This window comes from Diadema antillarum, unplaced genomic scaffold (genome assembly GCF_040938485.1).
Source record: "Diadema antillarum isolate AM-2024a unplaced genomic scaffold, OU_Dant_1.0 scf00000172, whole genome shotgun sequence".
NCBI lineage: Eukaryota > Metazoa > Echinodermata > Echinoidea > Diadematoida > Diadematidae > Diadema > Diadema antillarum.
Window position 1 is genome coordinate 2,203,854 of NW_027271061.1, and position 13,415 is coordinate 2,217,268.

Consider the following 13,415-nt stretch of genomic DNA (forward strand, 5'->3'; position numbering starts at 1 on the left):
TGCATCTCTCATGCACACCTTTTTGTTTCAATGTTTTAGATCTGAAAGACATCAACAGGTTCACCAAATGGATTGTTACCATGTCCTCAAGACAAAAGTATGAAGAATTCTTGGTAAATAACATAGAATTGGTCTATTGCCTCCATTACATGTAGTCATGACAACTGACTGGTATGTGATTCCTACAGGGTGTAGCATTACATGAAAACATTTATTTTGTAATTCAGTCTTATATTTTCCTAAATACAAATGTATCTCTCAATCATTTGAAACAATTTGTGTGATTCCTTACGACTGTTTTCCTGATGTTCTAGTCCATAAGCTCTTCTCCATACTCCATCTCTACATTTGGACTAACTATGCCGATACCATCTTCTCTGCCTACAGTATTTCCTTCCTTTCTTCTCTCCAAGACAAACACTCCCACAGTCTCAAATTTTTAATGCTACAATATCCCCATGAGGCTTGGCAGTCTTCACCAGTACAATTTTTCCAAAGCGTCCTTGCATACAGTCCACAACTCAGATCCATCTGCACAGTTAAATCTAATGGCAAATACTCAGTATCTCGTTTCTAGTATTACACATAAACTCATTATATCTAGAAAACACACACACACACATACACACACATAAAACAACCCTGTTTACCAAACATTCACATACACACTCACACTCTCTCTATTTGCTGCATTAACCTGGGAGCATAATGTTACAGATATATACAACTTCCTCTGGCTTCATACTAATGTAAAAACAACACCAACAAAAGCCACTTCCACTAGCAACAACACCCCCACAACACAACTGACAAGACTTCAGATGAAGAGGCGACACCATGTCCACCCACAGCATACAGTGTACTCACGTGTTAAGATATTTTGTTATAAACAAGTGTACTGGCAAAAATGACCGATATGTAATTTGAATGGATAAAAGTCAGCCTCTTGTTGTACCAACACTACAGAGGTGATTTCCAATGTGCGAATGAACACAAATTGACACTATAATACACCATCCAGGCAAAACGAAACTATCAACAGCGGAGTGGAAACACGTACGAAAATATCAAATAGCAGAGAGTAAGCCTTGTTTGCTTTTATGTGTGTGATCTCTTTAATTTACACTACTGTTGACAGAGACAATTTTCAAGATGTACGATGGATGGTCTATCGCCTAGTCTCTGCGCTGGCATGGCCACAAGACACGTGGTGCCATGCAGGCGTGAACCTCCCTTAACGGTTGGACTTCGCGACACGTTCCAGTTCGTCCTTCTTCTTGATGGCGTACGAGTTGGATGAGCCCTGAATAGCAGAAGAGAGAGAAAGAAAGAGAGAAATAGAGATTTATTGGAGACATGAAACTACAGTGTATATTTATGTACTTATCCAAACCTCCTCAGAGGTCAAATTTTCTTCAAAAAGTATGCTATGGAGGCATTAGTAAGTCAAGTCTGTGTAAGAACTCAACTTTTGAGCCAGTACTGAATGGAAGTACAATTTTACGAGACCGACTTATTATAATCATCTATTTTTTGGGGTGTGTGTGTGTGTGTGTGTTTTTTTTTTTTAATACAAGAGACACCATGTTTTACATTCCTACTCTTGTATTTTTGTATCATGAATACCATGGTGGTAAGTTTAGTTTCTGTGTTTTGAAAATGGTGGTGATGATGAAGTCATTGCATCATGAAGACGGTGGTGGTGATGATAATCATCGCCTAGTGAAAATGGTGATGAAGATGATATTTTTTTTAATTTCTTTATATTTTTCCCCCCATGGTGGACATAGTGGGGATAGTGATAGCTCTTACAGGGACATTCCAGGCAATTTATATAATTTCACAATACGCAGTACACAAATTGATGATGCTATGTATAGATTTTTGGAAATTTATTGTGGTCCTTGAGCAGACAAACTATACTCTGAAAAACCCAAAACATATTACACTGAACAAGGATGATGACTCACAGGCTCACATATTCCAGGAGTGCAGCAATGTAATTCCATTACAATACCACTTGTTTAATAAGTTCACCTGTGTAGAATTTATGCATGCTTTCTTGTTTTGTTCAGCTTCCGTGAGCACCCAATCATGTATTCTTACGTGAAGCTGCTATGTCATCATCCTTTTTCACTGTGATTTGTTATGAATATTGAAAACAATCTTACTCCTAATCCCAATCACTATGAATTCTGTAACTCTGTACCCAGCATAACCAAATAACAGATACCGTGTTCAAATGCAAAGGTCCGAAAATCATCTGGATGTCCCCTTTGAAGGACAAGTCCACCTTCATATACATGAGGATTGAGTGAACGCAGCAATGTTAGTAGAACACATCAGTGAAAGTTTGGGGAAAATCGGTTCTAAATTTATAAATTTTTTAAGTTTCTGTGCAGTCACTGCAGGATGAGAAGACTACTACAGTGTATGATGTCACACGTGTAGAACGATATAAAGAAAATACAAAGAGAATTTCACAAAAATTTTCTTTTTTTAAAATAGAGCATATTTCCTCAACTTGTCACTGATGTATGTCACAGGCAATATTATTCACCCTGCCTTCTGAAAGAGAGAAATCAAGTGTTCTTAAATTATGCAAGAAAAGTGAAAATTTTTTGAATTTTCTTTATATTTTCTTTGTCGTTGTACACATGTGACATCACAAGCTGTAGTAGTCTTATCATCAAGCAGAGACTGAGCAGAAACTTCAAAAAATGTACAACATTTTAACGGAATGTCCGATTTTCCTCAAACTCTCGATGCTTTCTACTAATATTGCTGCATTCACTCAATCCACATGTCTATGACGGTGGACTTCGCCTTTAAGAATAGAGCATCTAACCTTGGCAGCGTTGATGAGCTCGTCAGCCAGGCACTCTGCGATGGTCTTGATGTTCCTGAAGGCGGCCTCACGGGCACCAGTGCAGAGCAGCCAGATGGCCTGGAGAGGATTACCACAGAGAGATGTGATGCTCATTATCATGACAGCAGGATGCAATCATTCCAGATTCTATGATATTTATGTAAGCTAACCATTCATGTGCCCTGGCACTTAGCTATGACTTGTCATTTCTTTATCTATTTTTTTGTTTTATTATTTATCATTCAATCTATTCTCCAAACCTTCGCCTAACAGTTTGTTAGCCACCTCATTAGGGTGTAACAATGTGCCCCAGTCCAACCTGGAAGTCATGGTGATACAATAGGGATTAGGAGGATTAGGTAATCTTTAATCTTTGACAATTGGTTTCCAGACTTATGTGCCAATTGGCATAAAAAAAAAAAGAGCTCCAGTTGGCAAGTGTGCAAACTGCCGAACAAAGCACAGCAAGGCTTGATGTCAATGAGTCATATAGTGGATAGGCCGAAAGCACACCATCTTGGATGTGGAGTACTAGATAGAATAGCAAAGATTGTGGCATTCAAAGTGTGAACGTACATCTACATTCCCAAAATTCTATGATTTCCCACCATTTCCACAAATTTTCCAAAACATCACTGAACAAGGAACCATGCAATACAATTAAGAATGACTACCATATTGCTACGTCCAGTGTTATCACGGTCAACTGTGAAAACTTCCAGAGTACAGGGGACAAGAATAAGTTGCACTACAGGAGATGAAAACGATGCAATACAAATTATAACACAGAATACAAAGGGTTACCCCTTGCCTAATCCATTCATCAATGCATCCATAACAGAGGTTAAACTAAAAATATGCAATAATTAGGATATTACCATGACATTCCATACAATATCTAACACGGTTGCCACAATGCAGGTCTACTTGACAGGAAAGACAAGCTTTGTACCTGGTTCACCCTGCGAAGGGGTGACACATCCACAGCCTGTCGGCGGACGGTACCGGCCCTACCGATACGGGTGGAGTCCTCTCGGGGTCCACTGTTGATGATGGCGTTGACCAGGACTTGGAGAGGGTTCTGCGCATCGCAAAGATTAATAAAAAAATAAATAACTTGTACAGGCCCGTGACATTCCTGTCTTTGTCATTTGACATGCTTTATCTGAGGCTGTTAAGAAAAGAATTCAAAATAACCAAATGGACATGGACCCAAACACCAATCTGTATCTGTGTGTGCATCACACTCACACTAACCATAAAAAAAGTTTGCCTAAAACACAGAAGGTCACTGACACTCATGCTAGGTTTGATGACTACGAGTTACACCCAATTGTACTGTTTGAGTTTTGGTGTCCACTGGCATTTCAAAATTTCATCTTGATTTCTGACATCCTAAATCTGTTCCTATTCAAATGATTGTGAAGTTCTGTGTTATTGTACACCGCATATCATTGAAGGTCAGTGAAAGAATACTTCTTAATTAAAATTTTCTAGAATGTGATATTGACCCTGCTACCTCACACATTACTCTTTGGTTGGTCACACCACCAAACGTCACTGCAGTACCCCTAGCCATTTTTATGGATAATGCACAAGCTACACAGACAACCCTGTAATACTTGGGGAAACAGGCACATACTATTAAGAAAAATGCTAATCAAACAAATCACTCACTATTTCCAGTGGCTATTAAATAACAAATGAATGGTATGAGTTTGATCGGAGTGTATGGTACAGCTATAGCCAAATGTCTGTGGGGGTTGTTGTTTTTTTTCTTTGTATCTCTCATTGGTTAATTGTTCTTTCTTGCGTGAAGTGATTGACAATATCTATATCAAAATATGACCAATTTGAGGTCTTGACATGTTTAAATCTCATGAACAGGTTAGAAGAGCTACTTTTATCATTATATGATTGTCAACTGCAATCACTGCAAGTTACTGAAAAACCTCCTAACAAAAGGGTAAGAGATATATGCCAGGAGCTCCTGCTAAAAAAAACCCCACTGTTATAACAAAATTTTGTGACAATACAATCAAGTAGAAATTGAGGTCCCAAAATTGTCATCAGTAAAGTATATGGTGCAAAATTGACTTTACGTTTAGAAAAAGTTTGATAAAATTAAAGAAAACTGCCAGTCGCAAGGACTTCGTGACAGGAGTCGCCTGGATGGGCAATAGTTTTAAAAAGCTGCACCCCTGCCCTGGTGGGGTGGCGAGACTGTCTCTTCCCCCTTCCCCTTCCCTCTCCCCTTCCCCCTCACCTCTCCTGTCAGGAGGTGGATGATCTCGAAGGCGTGCTTGATGATCCTCATCGTCAGCAGCTTCTTGCCGTTGTTCCTGCCGTGCATCATCATGGAGTTGGTGATGCGCTCGACGATGGGGCACTGGGCCTTGCGGAAGCGCTTCACCTGGTAGCGGCCGGAGCTGTGGGGGAGGTACTTGGCATACTTCTCCTTGACAGGGATGTAGTCCTAAGAAAAGAAACAAAAAGTGATTTTGATTTTAGTCACAGCATGAGAGAGTTCAGATGAAGGGTGTTTTTTGGTTCTTTTAATTTGCAGTCCCAAGTTTTGGTGAAACATTTTCTCAAGTTACAAATAATTCTATTTGGAAATGGAAGACTACAGGATAAGGTACATTTGTGGAACTTCTGAAACAGAAACATGTTCCCGTCATAATAATTTAAAGTCAAAGAACCACTTTTTATGAATTTATAATTTCCCTTTTCAATTAATTCAACTCGCTATCTCTGCATTCATGCACTCCTCCATTGATTTATCTGTTGACCTCACAAAGGACTCTCTCTGGCAAAATTAAAGAAAAGGCCATCTGTATGCAGTTTTGCAAAAGTGCTTGCCAGAATAAATGGTGCCAGTGGTCTGTACTCACAGTCAAGCTGATGTCGCTGACTTGGACCTCGTCACAGCTCCATCGGCCAAAGAGCATGACCTCCGGCATCTCGGCAACCGGCGCTGGTGCCGGCACAGTCGCAGCATCAGCCTCTGCTCCCCAATCTTCAGACATTGTGGCGTCTTTCTTGGGGCGAGGGGGAGAAGAGAGATATGACAAGGCATTATCATCTATTAGAAAAAGTACCAAAGATATACTTGTAAGTCTTTCTTTTAATCTTCTCAAGAACATACAAGCATAGAGGACTAACTATTGTCTCAAAGCAACAAAGAGTTTGACCGAGTTTTGATATCACACCTTGATACATGTACATGTGCAAGAAAAGACACATACCACTGCTTTGAAGAAAATTCAATGGAAAGACTACCATATCTATGGGTAAACTCGGCCTAACGGGTAAACTCTGCCACTAGCACCCTCATTACAAGTGGCCGAGTTTACTCATAACTAAGGTAAATGAAGTTTTGCTGTGAATGAGACAGCCTATCACAAGATTTGTAGCTGATAAGGGTCTAAGATAGGGTCTACAAATAGATCATGGCCCATTCTGCCAATCACTGCCAATGGATGTGCTGGGTGAATGTGGCAAATCTCCCTCCCAAATTGTATGATAAGACTTTAGCACGAGCTTGATTGCTGTCCATGTTCCATGTCACTATTTGACAAACTTCTTGATCAGCCGAGTAAATTGGTAGAACTTTTTCATCTTTGCGCCATACATAATTCAGAACTAGTGTTTTGGCAATTAAGTGACTTAATCAAAGTAAAGGTGGTACTATTCGATTCAATTCAATTCAATTCAATTTATTTGGCACAAAATAAATCAAAGCTAGTGTTTTGGCAATTAAGTGACTTAATCAAAGTAAAGGTGGTATACTTGGGTGACCCGCACCTCGTCATAGTTAATGTTTGCCCATAATTGAATCACATTTGGCCACTGAAATTCTTTGAAATCCAAGTCACATACAGGAAAAATGCTGAAAATTCCAATGGAATCACAAGTTCACTGATCGATATTGAAAATTTGCAGCTATCGTCGTCAAAGGCGAACGATGCGAAAAAGTTGCGCGCTAAGGAAGGGGCCCGCAACTCGTCACCCGCTCTCCCATAGACTTAGCACGTAAAAGACGTGTGCGATGACCGTGATGTTCCCATAGACATACACGTAAAAGATGCGTGCGGGTGACATATAACACGTATTCCTATAGCCCTATTAAAATTTCAGATTTTCGCGAAAAACTGTTCGGTTTTCACCACAATTTGCTTGGTTGTGGTAGTCCTGCCAAGTTTCAAGCGTACAGAACACAGTCTCGGGCATACATTTTTGTTCAGTGCGCTCAAAACGATTTTAAGCGGGGTGACTGTATTCGGGCCCCTGACGAGGTGAGGGCACCTGGCTATACTATAAGGTGTAAAAGAATTTTGACTTGGGAATTTTGATCAATTAAAGCCCCTCAACCATGAAATAATGTACAAGATGCTTTTAAAGTCATTTTCAAGTGTGTGCATGAAGTAAAAAAAAAGTTTAAATTCTTCAGATAGCAAGAGAGCAGCACCACACAGATTTCTATAGCACTTACAGTACTGTGCCAATATCTGCGTGCAAAAAAGAAAGAAAGAACAAAAAAAAAGATACTGGTGAGAAAATAGAGATCTAGGGTTTGACTTTTTGTCATTTATCTTTGCTTGTCAGCAGCCATGAATGTTGTTAGAGGAGTGGCATAAAAAACTATGAAGCTTGTCAGCCGATTTTGGGAGGGAAATGCAATCCAAGTGTCCCCCCCCCCCTTTTTTTTTTCTCCTTGTCAAGTTGATTAACCCCAGAACCAGAAGTGGAACTAGAAACTGTTACTAGTTAGGGCAGAACTAAGCCATATTATTATTATTTTTTAATTTTTTAATTTTTTTTTTTTTTTTTTTTTTTTGTGCACCACCCTCAGCTCAAAAAATGAATGGATGTCCCCATTCCCATAAACTGGGCCCCCTCATTTTAAAAAACGTAACGGCGGGCCCCGACTAACATTAGTACCAAGAAGTAAATTTAATTTTCAGGACGAGTTTGGGTTTTTGCACAAACAGTGGTCATGCTTGTACTAGTTCAGTGTAGTATACTTCGCGACTGCATAAATCAAATGCAAACAAGATCTATTTTCTTCATACCAGCGACGGGCTCAGTGGTACCAAAGACATACATTGTACATCGTAATTTGTATGTCGTGTGTGCATTTGTACGTGTGTGTACCAACCATGTCAACACATTGGCCAAGTTCGGTGTCCAGACCCAACAACACATGCAGGCCCTATTGTGGTTCTTTACGTGCAATTTAGTGCCGCAGTGGTGTAACACGTTAGATCTACTGTAGCCTGACCAGACACTGTGCTGCGCACAGGGTCTGACATGTGTTAGTGTTTCAACGTTGTAAACGACCGTCACTATTGACGGCAAAATCACATAAAATACCTTTTATTTTGTATGATTTTAAGAGTAATATAATTTGCAACACTTACCTACAGCGTATTTTCCTGATGGTTGAGTTGAATTCGGCGTTTTGTTGGTATCCAGACCTTATTGTTGAATTTTTCGGAGTAGATCGTGCGGTGGCATCTTTTCCTTCGAGAGCTTCACAAAAGCAACAAACTACTACGCATGCGCATTCAGAAGTGGTTGCTTTTTACGTACGCCCGTGCGCCCGTGCGTTTCATGTGTTACGTAAAGCTTGTAGTAGATCCGCGCGTGCTGCACCGGCAATGATTTGAACTTTTTTAGTCGGGGTCATCCGACTATCTCATCACTTCCGCCCCGACTACCTACGTTGTAGTATACGAGAGTGAATGCCATTCATATAACACGCAGATGAGGAGTGAAGCAGTAAGGACGTTTACAGACCTGATTTCAGCCATAGATTTCGGTAAGTTTTAGACGTAATTAAACAAAAAATCGCATACCGGTTATTGAATGATGGTCATAGATTACGATAATTCCTTATATTTTAGTTTTCCACGATTAATAAAGATATTCATGAAGGAAACAGTGAACGATAACAACGTCCGCGAAGGAAAAGAGGTGCAGCGCTGTCGCCAGCGCTGCGTGTAGTTAGATCTACTGCAGCTTCTCGATCACAGCTCGCACACAGGCACTCTCGATCCTTCAAGAATAACCCACGTTATCATGCATAAACATCTCCTTCACATAGCACTCATATAGCGCTACATTCGCATTCATAAATTTCCAATAAAATATAGTTTTTTATGCGAAATAAAACTGTGATTTCATTAAAATAATCTAACGTTGATAACTCATGCCTTACTTCTCGGAACGTGCGAGTGGAAAAGAAAGCGCCATCGTACGGTAGATATCGGGCAATCTCGAGGGGTGGCAAGTTTTCGTAGTACACCAGAATTCGTTTCTGCAAACTATGGCAAGCCACTAGCGTAAAGAAAAAATTATTGCAACATAATGGTACGTTTACAGTTTAATTCAATCTCAATTTCAATCTTTTGCAGAGACTCCAACTCTCCCGCTTTCAACGGGAGATCTCCCGCCGAAAGCCCATTTTTGCGGAATCTCCCGTTCTCCCGCTTGAGATCTACCGGTACTCAGTAATTTCTCCCGTTTGAAATGATTTCTTAATTTCATTGTATGTTGAAAAATAAGCCTTAAATAGCACGAGAGAGCATGCCCAGAACCCTTGACCGAAAGATCGGTCTGTGTCTGGTCGTCGGGGAATGTTCCGCGGAGACTGCGTCTGGCTTCACGGATCCCCAGGAGAGCGATAACGTCAAAAATATAAAAGACTCCTCCGGACAGACGGATCTTTCTGTCTACCAGAACCCTGCACCGCAAGGGACTTTGCGCTCGTGATATGCGCAAGTTGGAGTCTCCCGTTTGCTAGAGGTTTCAGGCGGGAGAATCTCCAGATCAGAAGGTGCTTGGAGTTGGAGTCTCTGCTTTTATTCAAAATAACAATCACGAACAATACTGAATTATAATTTGAAGTGATAATTAATTGTAATTCAGGCATGTTAATGACAATAATATAGTAAATGATGGTCATGGACCCTGAGAAGCACAGCATGATTACTCCATCATTGCACGGGTCCATTAACATATATGATAATATTACTATAGCATTACAAAACAATTTAGTCGCACTCATGACTCACACGCAGAATACTAAAGAAAAAGACTCGCAACACGAAAATTACGTTTTAATAGATAACGCAATGTAGACACCAGCTCTTTTCATTTATTTCATCTCTTTCTGTTATAAAAAAAAAAAAATATCTTATTAATTCTAAAATGGAATTCCCTCTCATGAGATCCCCACAGGTTTATAGCAAAACTACTAAAAGTTAGACCCCTATTTGCAAGATTTTTTTGAATTTTGATAATGTTATACTATTGACGTTGCATAAATGCTTAAATTGTTACATTTTGTATAATTCCGACACTTCGTAATGAATAAAGAGTATGTGTAATACGTAGAATAAATAGAACAGTATTTTTTGTTTTTGTTTTGCTTCGTTTGTTTGTTTTTTACAAACACTAGATGTATTAAGGAGGTCATTGTATGGAAATCATAATAAACTAGAATATTCAGAGCAGGTTGATTAATTACTGCATGGATTGGTAGAATCTTTGTCATAATGAACAACGATCTATAGGACCTTTATACTTGGACAATTATATTTAGAATATGGGATGGTAAGAATATCCCTAATTTGCACCAATTTAATTGAATTTTGGTGGCCTGAATATGAATTTTCTCATACTAAAACTATATAATAGTGCAATAAGACAAGGGACAAGTGTGGCAGTATGAATAAAAGCATTGATAACACATTGTCAGTAATACCATGTCTAATTTTTCAAAGTGCCCCAATGCTTCTGATAGTATAATTTTTAGTGACACACTGTTGATGTTGGTTTTCCTACTAAGATTATCATTTTTATAACACCAAGAAAATGATAATGACCGAACACGTTGGAGGAATGAGTCATTGATACATAGGTCAAGATATCTTTTGAACCCTCATAATTATTCCTTGAGAGAATGTAGTTTGTTTTGAATTGATTAAGAAGCAACTTAATACTTTGAAACTAAGCTGTTAGTTTTCACTTAACCATAAGGATATCATCGTTTGTGCATTCTTATGAGAATTTAAGAATATTAGAATTATTTATATAATGTCATTAACATAATAGATTAAAAACAATAGATCGTGAGAGCTCTTAAAAATCATATATATTGTTCTATCTCAATCAATCTATCAATCAATCAATCAATCAGTCATTCAATCGATCAACCAATCAATCAGTTGCAAGTGCATACATTTATCTATATAATCATATAATAACATTATGTCAATCTGTCTGTACGTATAAAGCATAATATCCATCCAGACACTTGTTCACATAAATTGATTTAGATTACCTAAAAGTCAAAAAACTGCAAACAATTGAAATCAATGCTGATTGCTATGACATTGATACTTCCCTCTCGAATTTTGTGAGTTAATAGTCTTTTTGGTTAAACCCATCATGTACTTGAAATCAAATTTTTGTGGCTATAGCGGCCACCTGCCGTATAACGGCCACTGAAAACAATTGCCCCTCCCCGAGAGAGAGAGAGAGAAAAACCCTTTCTGAGCTGCCAACTGTCTATAGCAGCCATTTTCATTTTGTCTCCCTTGGGTGGCCGCTATAGACAGATTTGACTGCATTTATTTCGTAATATAAACACTTCATTGTAAATTCTTAATGGTAGAGTAAAAACTAAAAACTGTCCTTTCTTTAATAGATTGATCATCTTTTCCATATGATAATATAGATTGCTGATTTTGTTTGGAGGTTTGTGGTTTTTTTGATTTCAAAAGCCTCTTGATTGCTGAAATTCGAAAATAATTCTTACATTAGCAACGGATATTTGAGAAAATTAATGTTCCCATTTCTCTCTCAGAGTTGGCACTCTTGTGTAGTTCCTTCTAATTATGCTATACGGTAGATTTATTGAATTTTTGAACACTTTCAACTAATTTTGCTTGAAATACAAAAGAAAACACATGTGGTCTCTAAAAAATGAAGTTGGGCACTCATTTTAAGTAAAAAGAAATTATGCTTTTGTTTATGATCTTTGTCAAGTTACATGTCCATAGGGTCTACTATGGTGTTCCAGTGATCTCTTGATAGTACTAGGTGTTTCAAAAAACATTTCCCACTTTTGATTCTTGATAATTCAAAAACTATATATCAGATAACACTGTCATTGATATGAGTGATAGCTGAATAGTGTACAATTTGGTTGAAGGTGGTTTAAACATGAAAGCATAAATAAGTTTCATGAAATCCATGATTAATTTCACAGTTAGGTTCCAGACTTTGCTCTATTTTCAACCCTCTGTACAAAAATTCACTTTGCACAGGGGTCAATGGGTGTGTATGGGAGTGTGTGGTTAACACCCTGACAATGGTCCTGAACAATGGCCGGGGTTTGAATGCTTCATTATTCATTCATGAGAAATTCCACTATCACAGCTATAGTCTTTATTCAGCCTCTGGCAGTATCTGTGTAAAGTTAAACGCCTGTCGATACTGTCGTTGAGTCGCGTCAGTGCTCTCCCTACTTCTGAAAAACAAAATTACGATGAATACCTTCTGTTCTATCGTAAACGTGGTGACAGGAAGTAAAGAAAATCAATTAGAGTATACACTTGTGTATATGGAGCCTTAAATAAATATACTGTGAAACAAATCGCCCCAATGATAAATGCTGCCGAACTCTTTACCAACAATGATCTTTTTATCAAAAAAGCGAAAAATTTGTCAGACTATTTAATTAGTAGACAGTTGTATTAAAATGAGGAACTTTAGATCATTTATGCTTATTTATATCCCAAATTTAGTGATATGTGCACGTATGAAGCAAAATCTGAAAATGATTGCCAGCTGGAATGAAATGTGGTGTTTGCAAGCACTTTACCGTGCATGAATTCAGACTAGCAGTGCCCAGGGCAATCCACATGAATTATTGATTAAGCATTCATGTGACAGGGAGCGCCAGACTGACGCCTAGTCAACATGTGGTTCAGGCATGTCCATTGTTCAGGGCCATTGTCAGCACACACTCACATAAACATCATTGGTTCCTGTGCGAAGTTCAATTTTTGTACAGAGGGTTAAAATTTGACCAAAATCTGAAACCTTACTTCAAAATCAATCTTAGATTTAATGAAACTGATTTATGCTTTTACGTGCAAATCACCCCAACCAAATTGTACACTATCCAGCTATTACTCATATCAATGACAGTTTTATCGAATGAATAGTTTTTGAAATATTTATGATCAAAAGTGGAAAGTGTTTTTTGAAACACCTAGTATGAAGAGATCAGTGTGTAGTCTGTGTATAGTTTTGTTACATTTCAATAATAAAATTGTCCAATAAAGATGCAGTGAAATTCAGAGATGCCCATTTCATGATATCACGATCTATATTCTGTGGCAAAATTACCCAGAAGGCAACTCCACTAAATGATCAGGGTGACATGATGAAAATATATAAAGTGAAACAAAAAATAATGAACAATAACTTGAAAGATTCATCACAATTTCATACAAAGAATGAAAAAAAA

At 38.3% G+C, this 13,415-nt stretch overlaps 1 protein-coding gene across 2 annotated transcripts; it reads right to left on the reverse strand.

Moving 5' to 3' along the window:
* Positions 1-1,094: 1,094 nt before the first annotated feature.
* On the reverse strand, positions 1,095-9,101 carry LOC139722804 (small ribosomal subunit protein uS7). Of its 2 annotated transcripts, none has more exons than XM_071634096.1 (6): positions 9,093-9,101; positions 5,764-5,910; positions 5,136-5,345; positions 3,822-3,950; positions 2,849-2,947; positions 1,095-1,303 (listed from the first exon to the last, which is right to left on the reverse strand). In XM_071634096.1, exons 2-6 carry the CDS (start codon positions 5,896-5,898, stop codon positions 1,235-1,237), a joined length of 642 nt encoding a protein of 213 aa, XP_071490197.1. In that variant the 5' UTR covers positions 5,899-5,910; positions 9,093-9,101; the 3' UTR covers positions 1,095-1,234. The 2 variants fall into 2 exon arrangements, with proteins under 2 accessions (XP_071490197.1, XP_071490196.1); XM_071634095.1 differs by having other exon boundaries at positions 5,764-5,906; positions 9,093-9,099.
* Positions 9,102-13,415: the final 4,314 nt, after the last annotated feature.

What these genes read in the sequence shown, in the direction of transcription:
- LOC139722804 (XM_071634096.1), bottom strand. Translation starts at nt 5,898, where the DNA reads ATGTCTGAAGATTGGGGAGCAGAGGCTGATGCTGCGACTGTGCCGGCA. An exon ending in CCCTTCGCAGGGTGAACCAG is followed by an intron (nt 2,948 to 3,821) that starts GTACAAAGCTTG and finishes AATCCTCTCCAG; the next exon opens with GCCATCTGGCTGCTCTGCAC. An exon ending in AGCTCATCAACGCTGCCAAG is followed by an intron (nt 1,304 to 2,848) that starts GTTAGATGCTCT and finishes TCTGCTATTCAG; the next exon opens with GGCTCATCCAACTCGTACGC.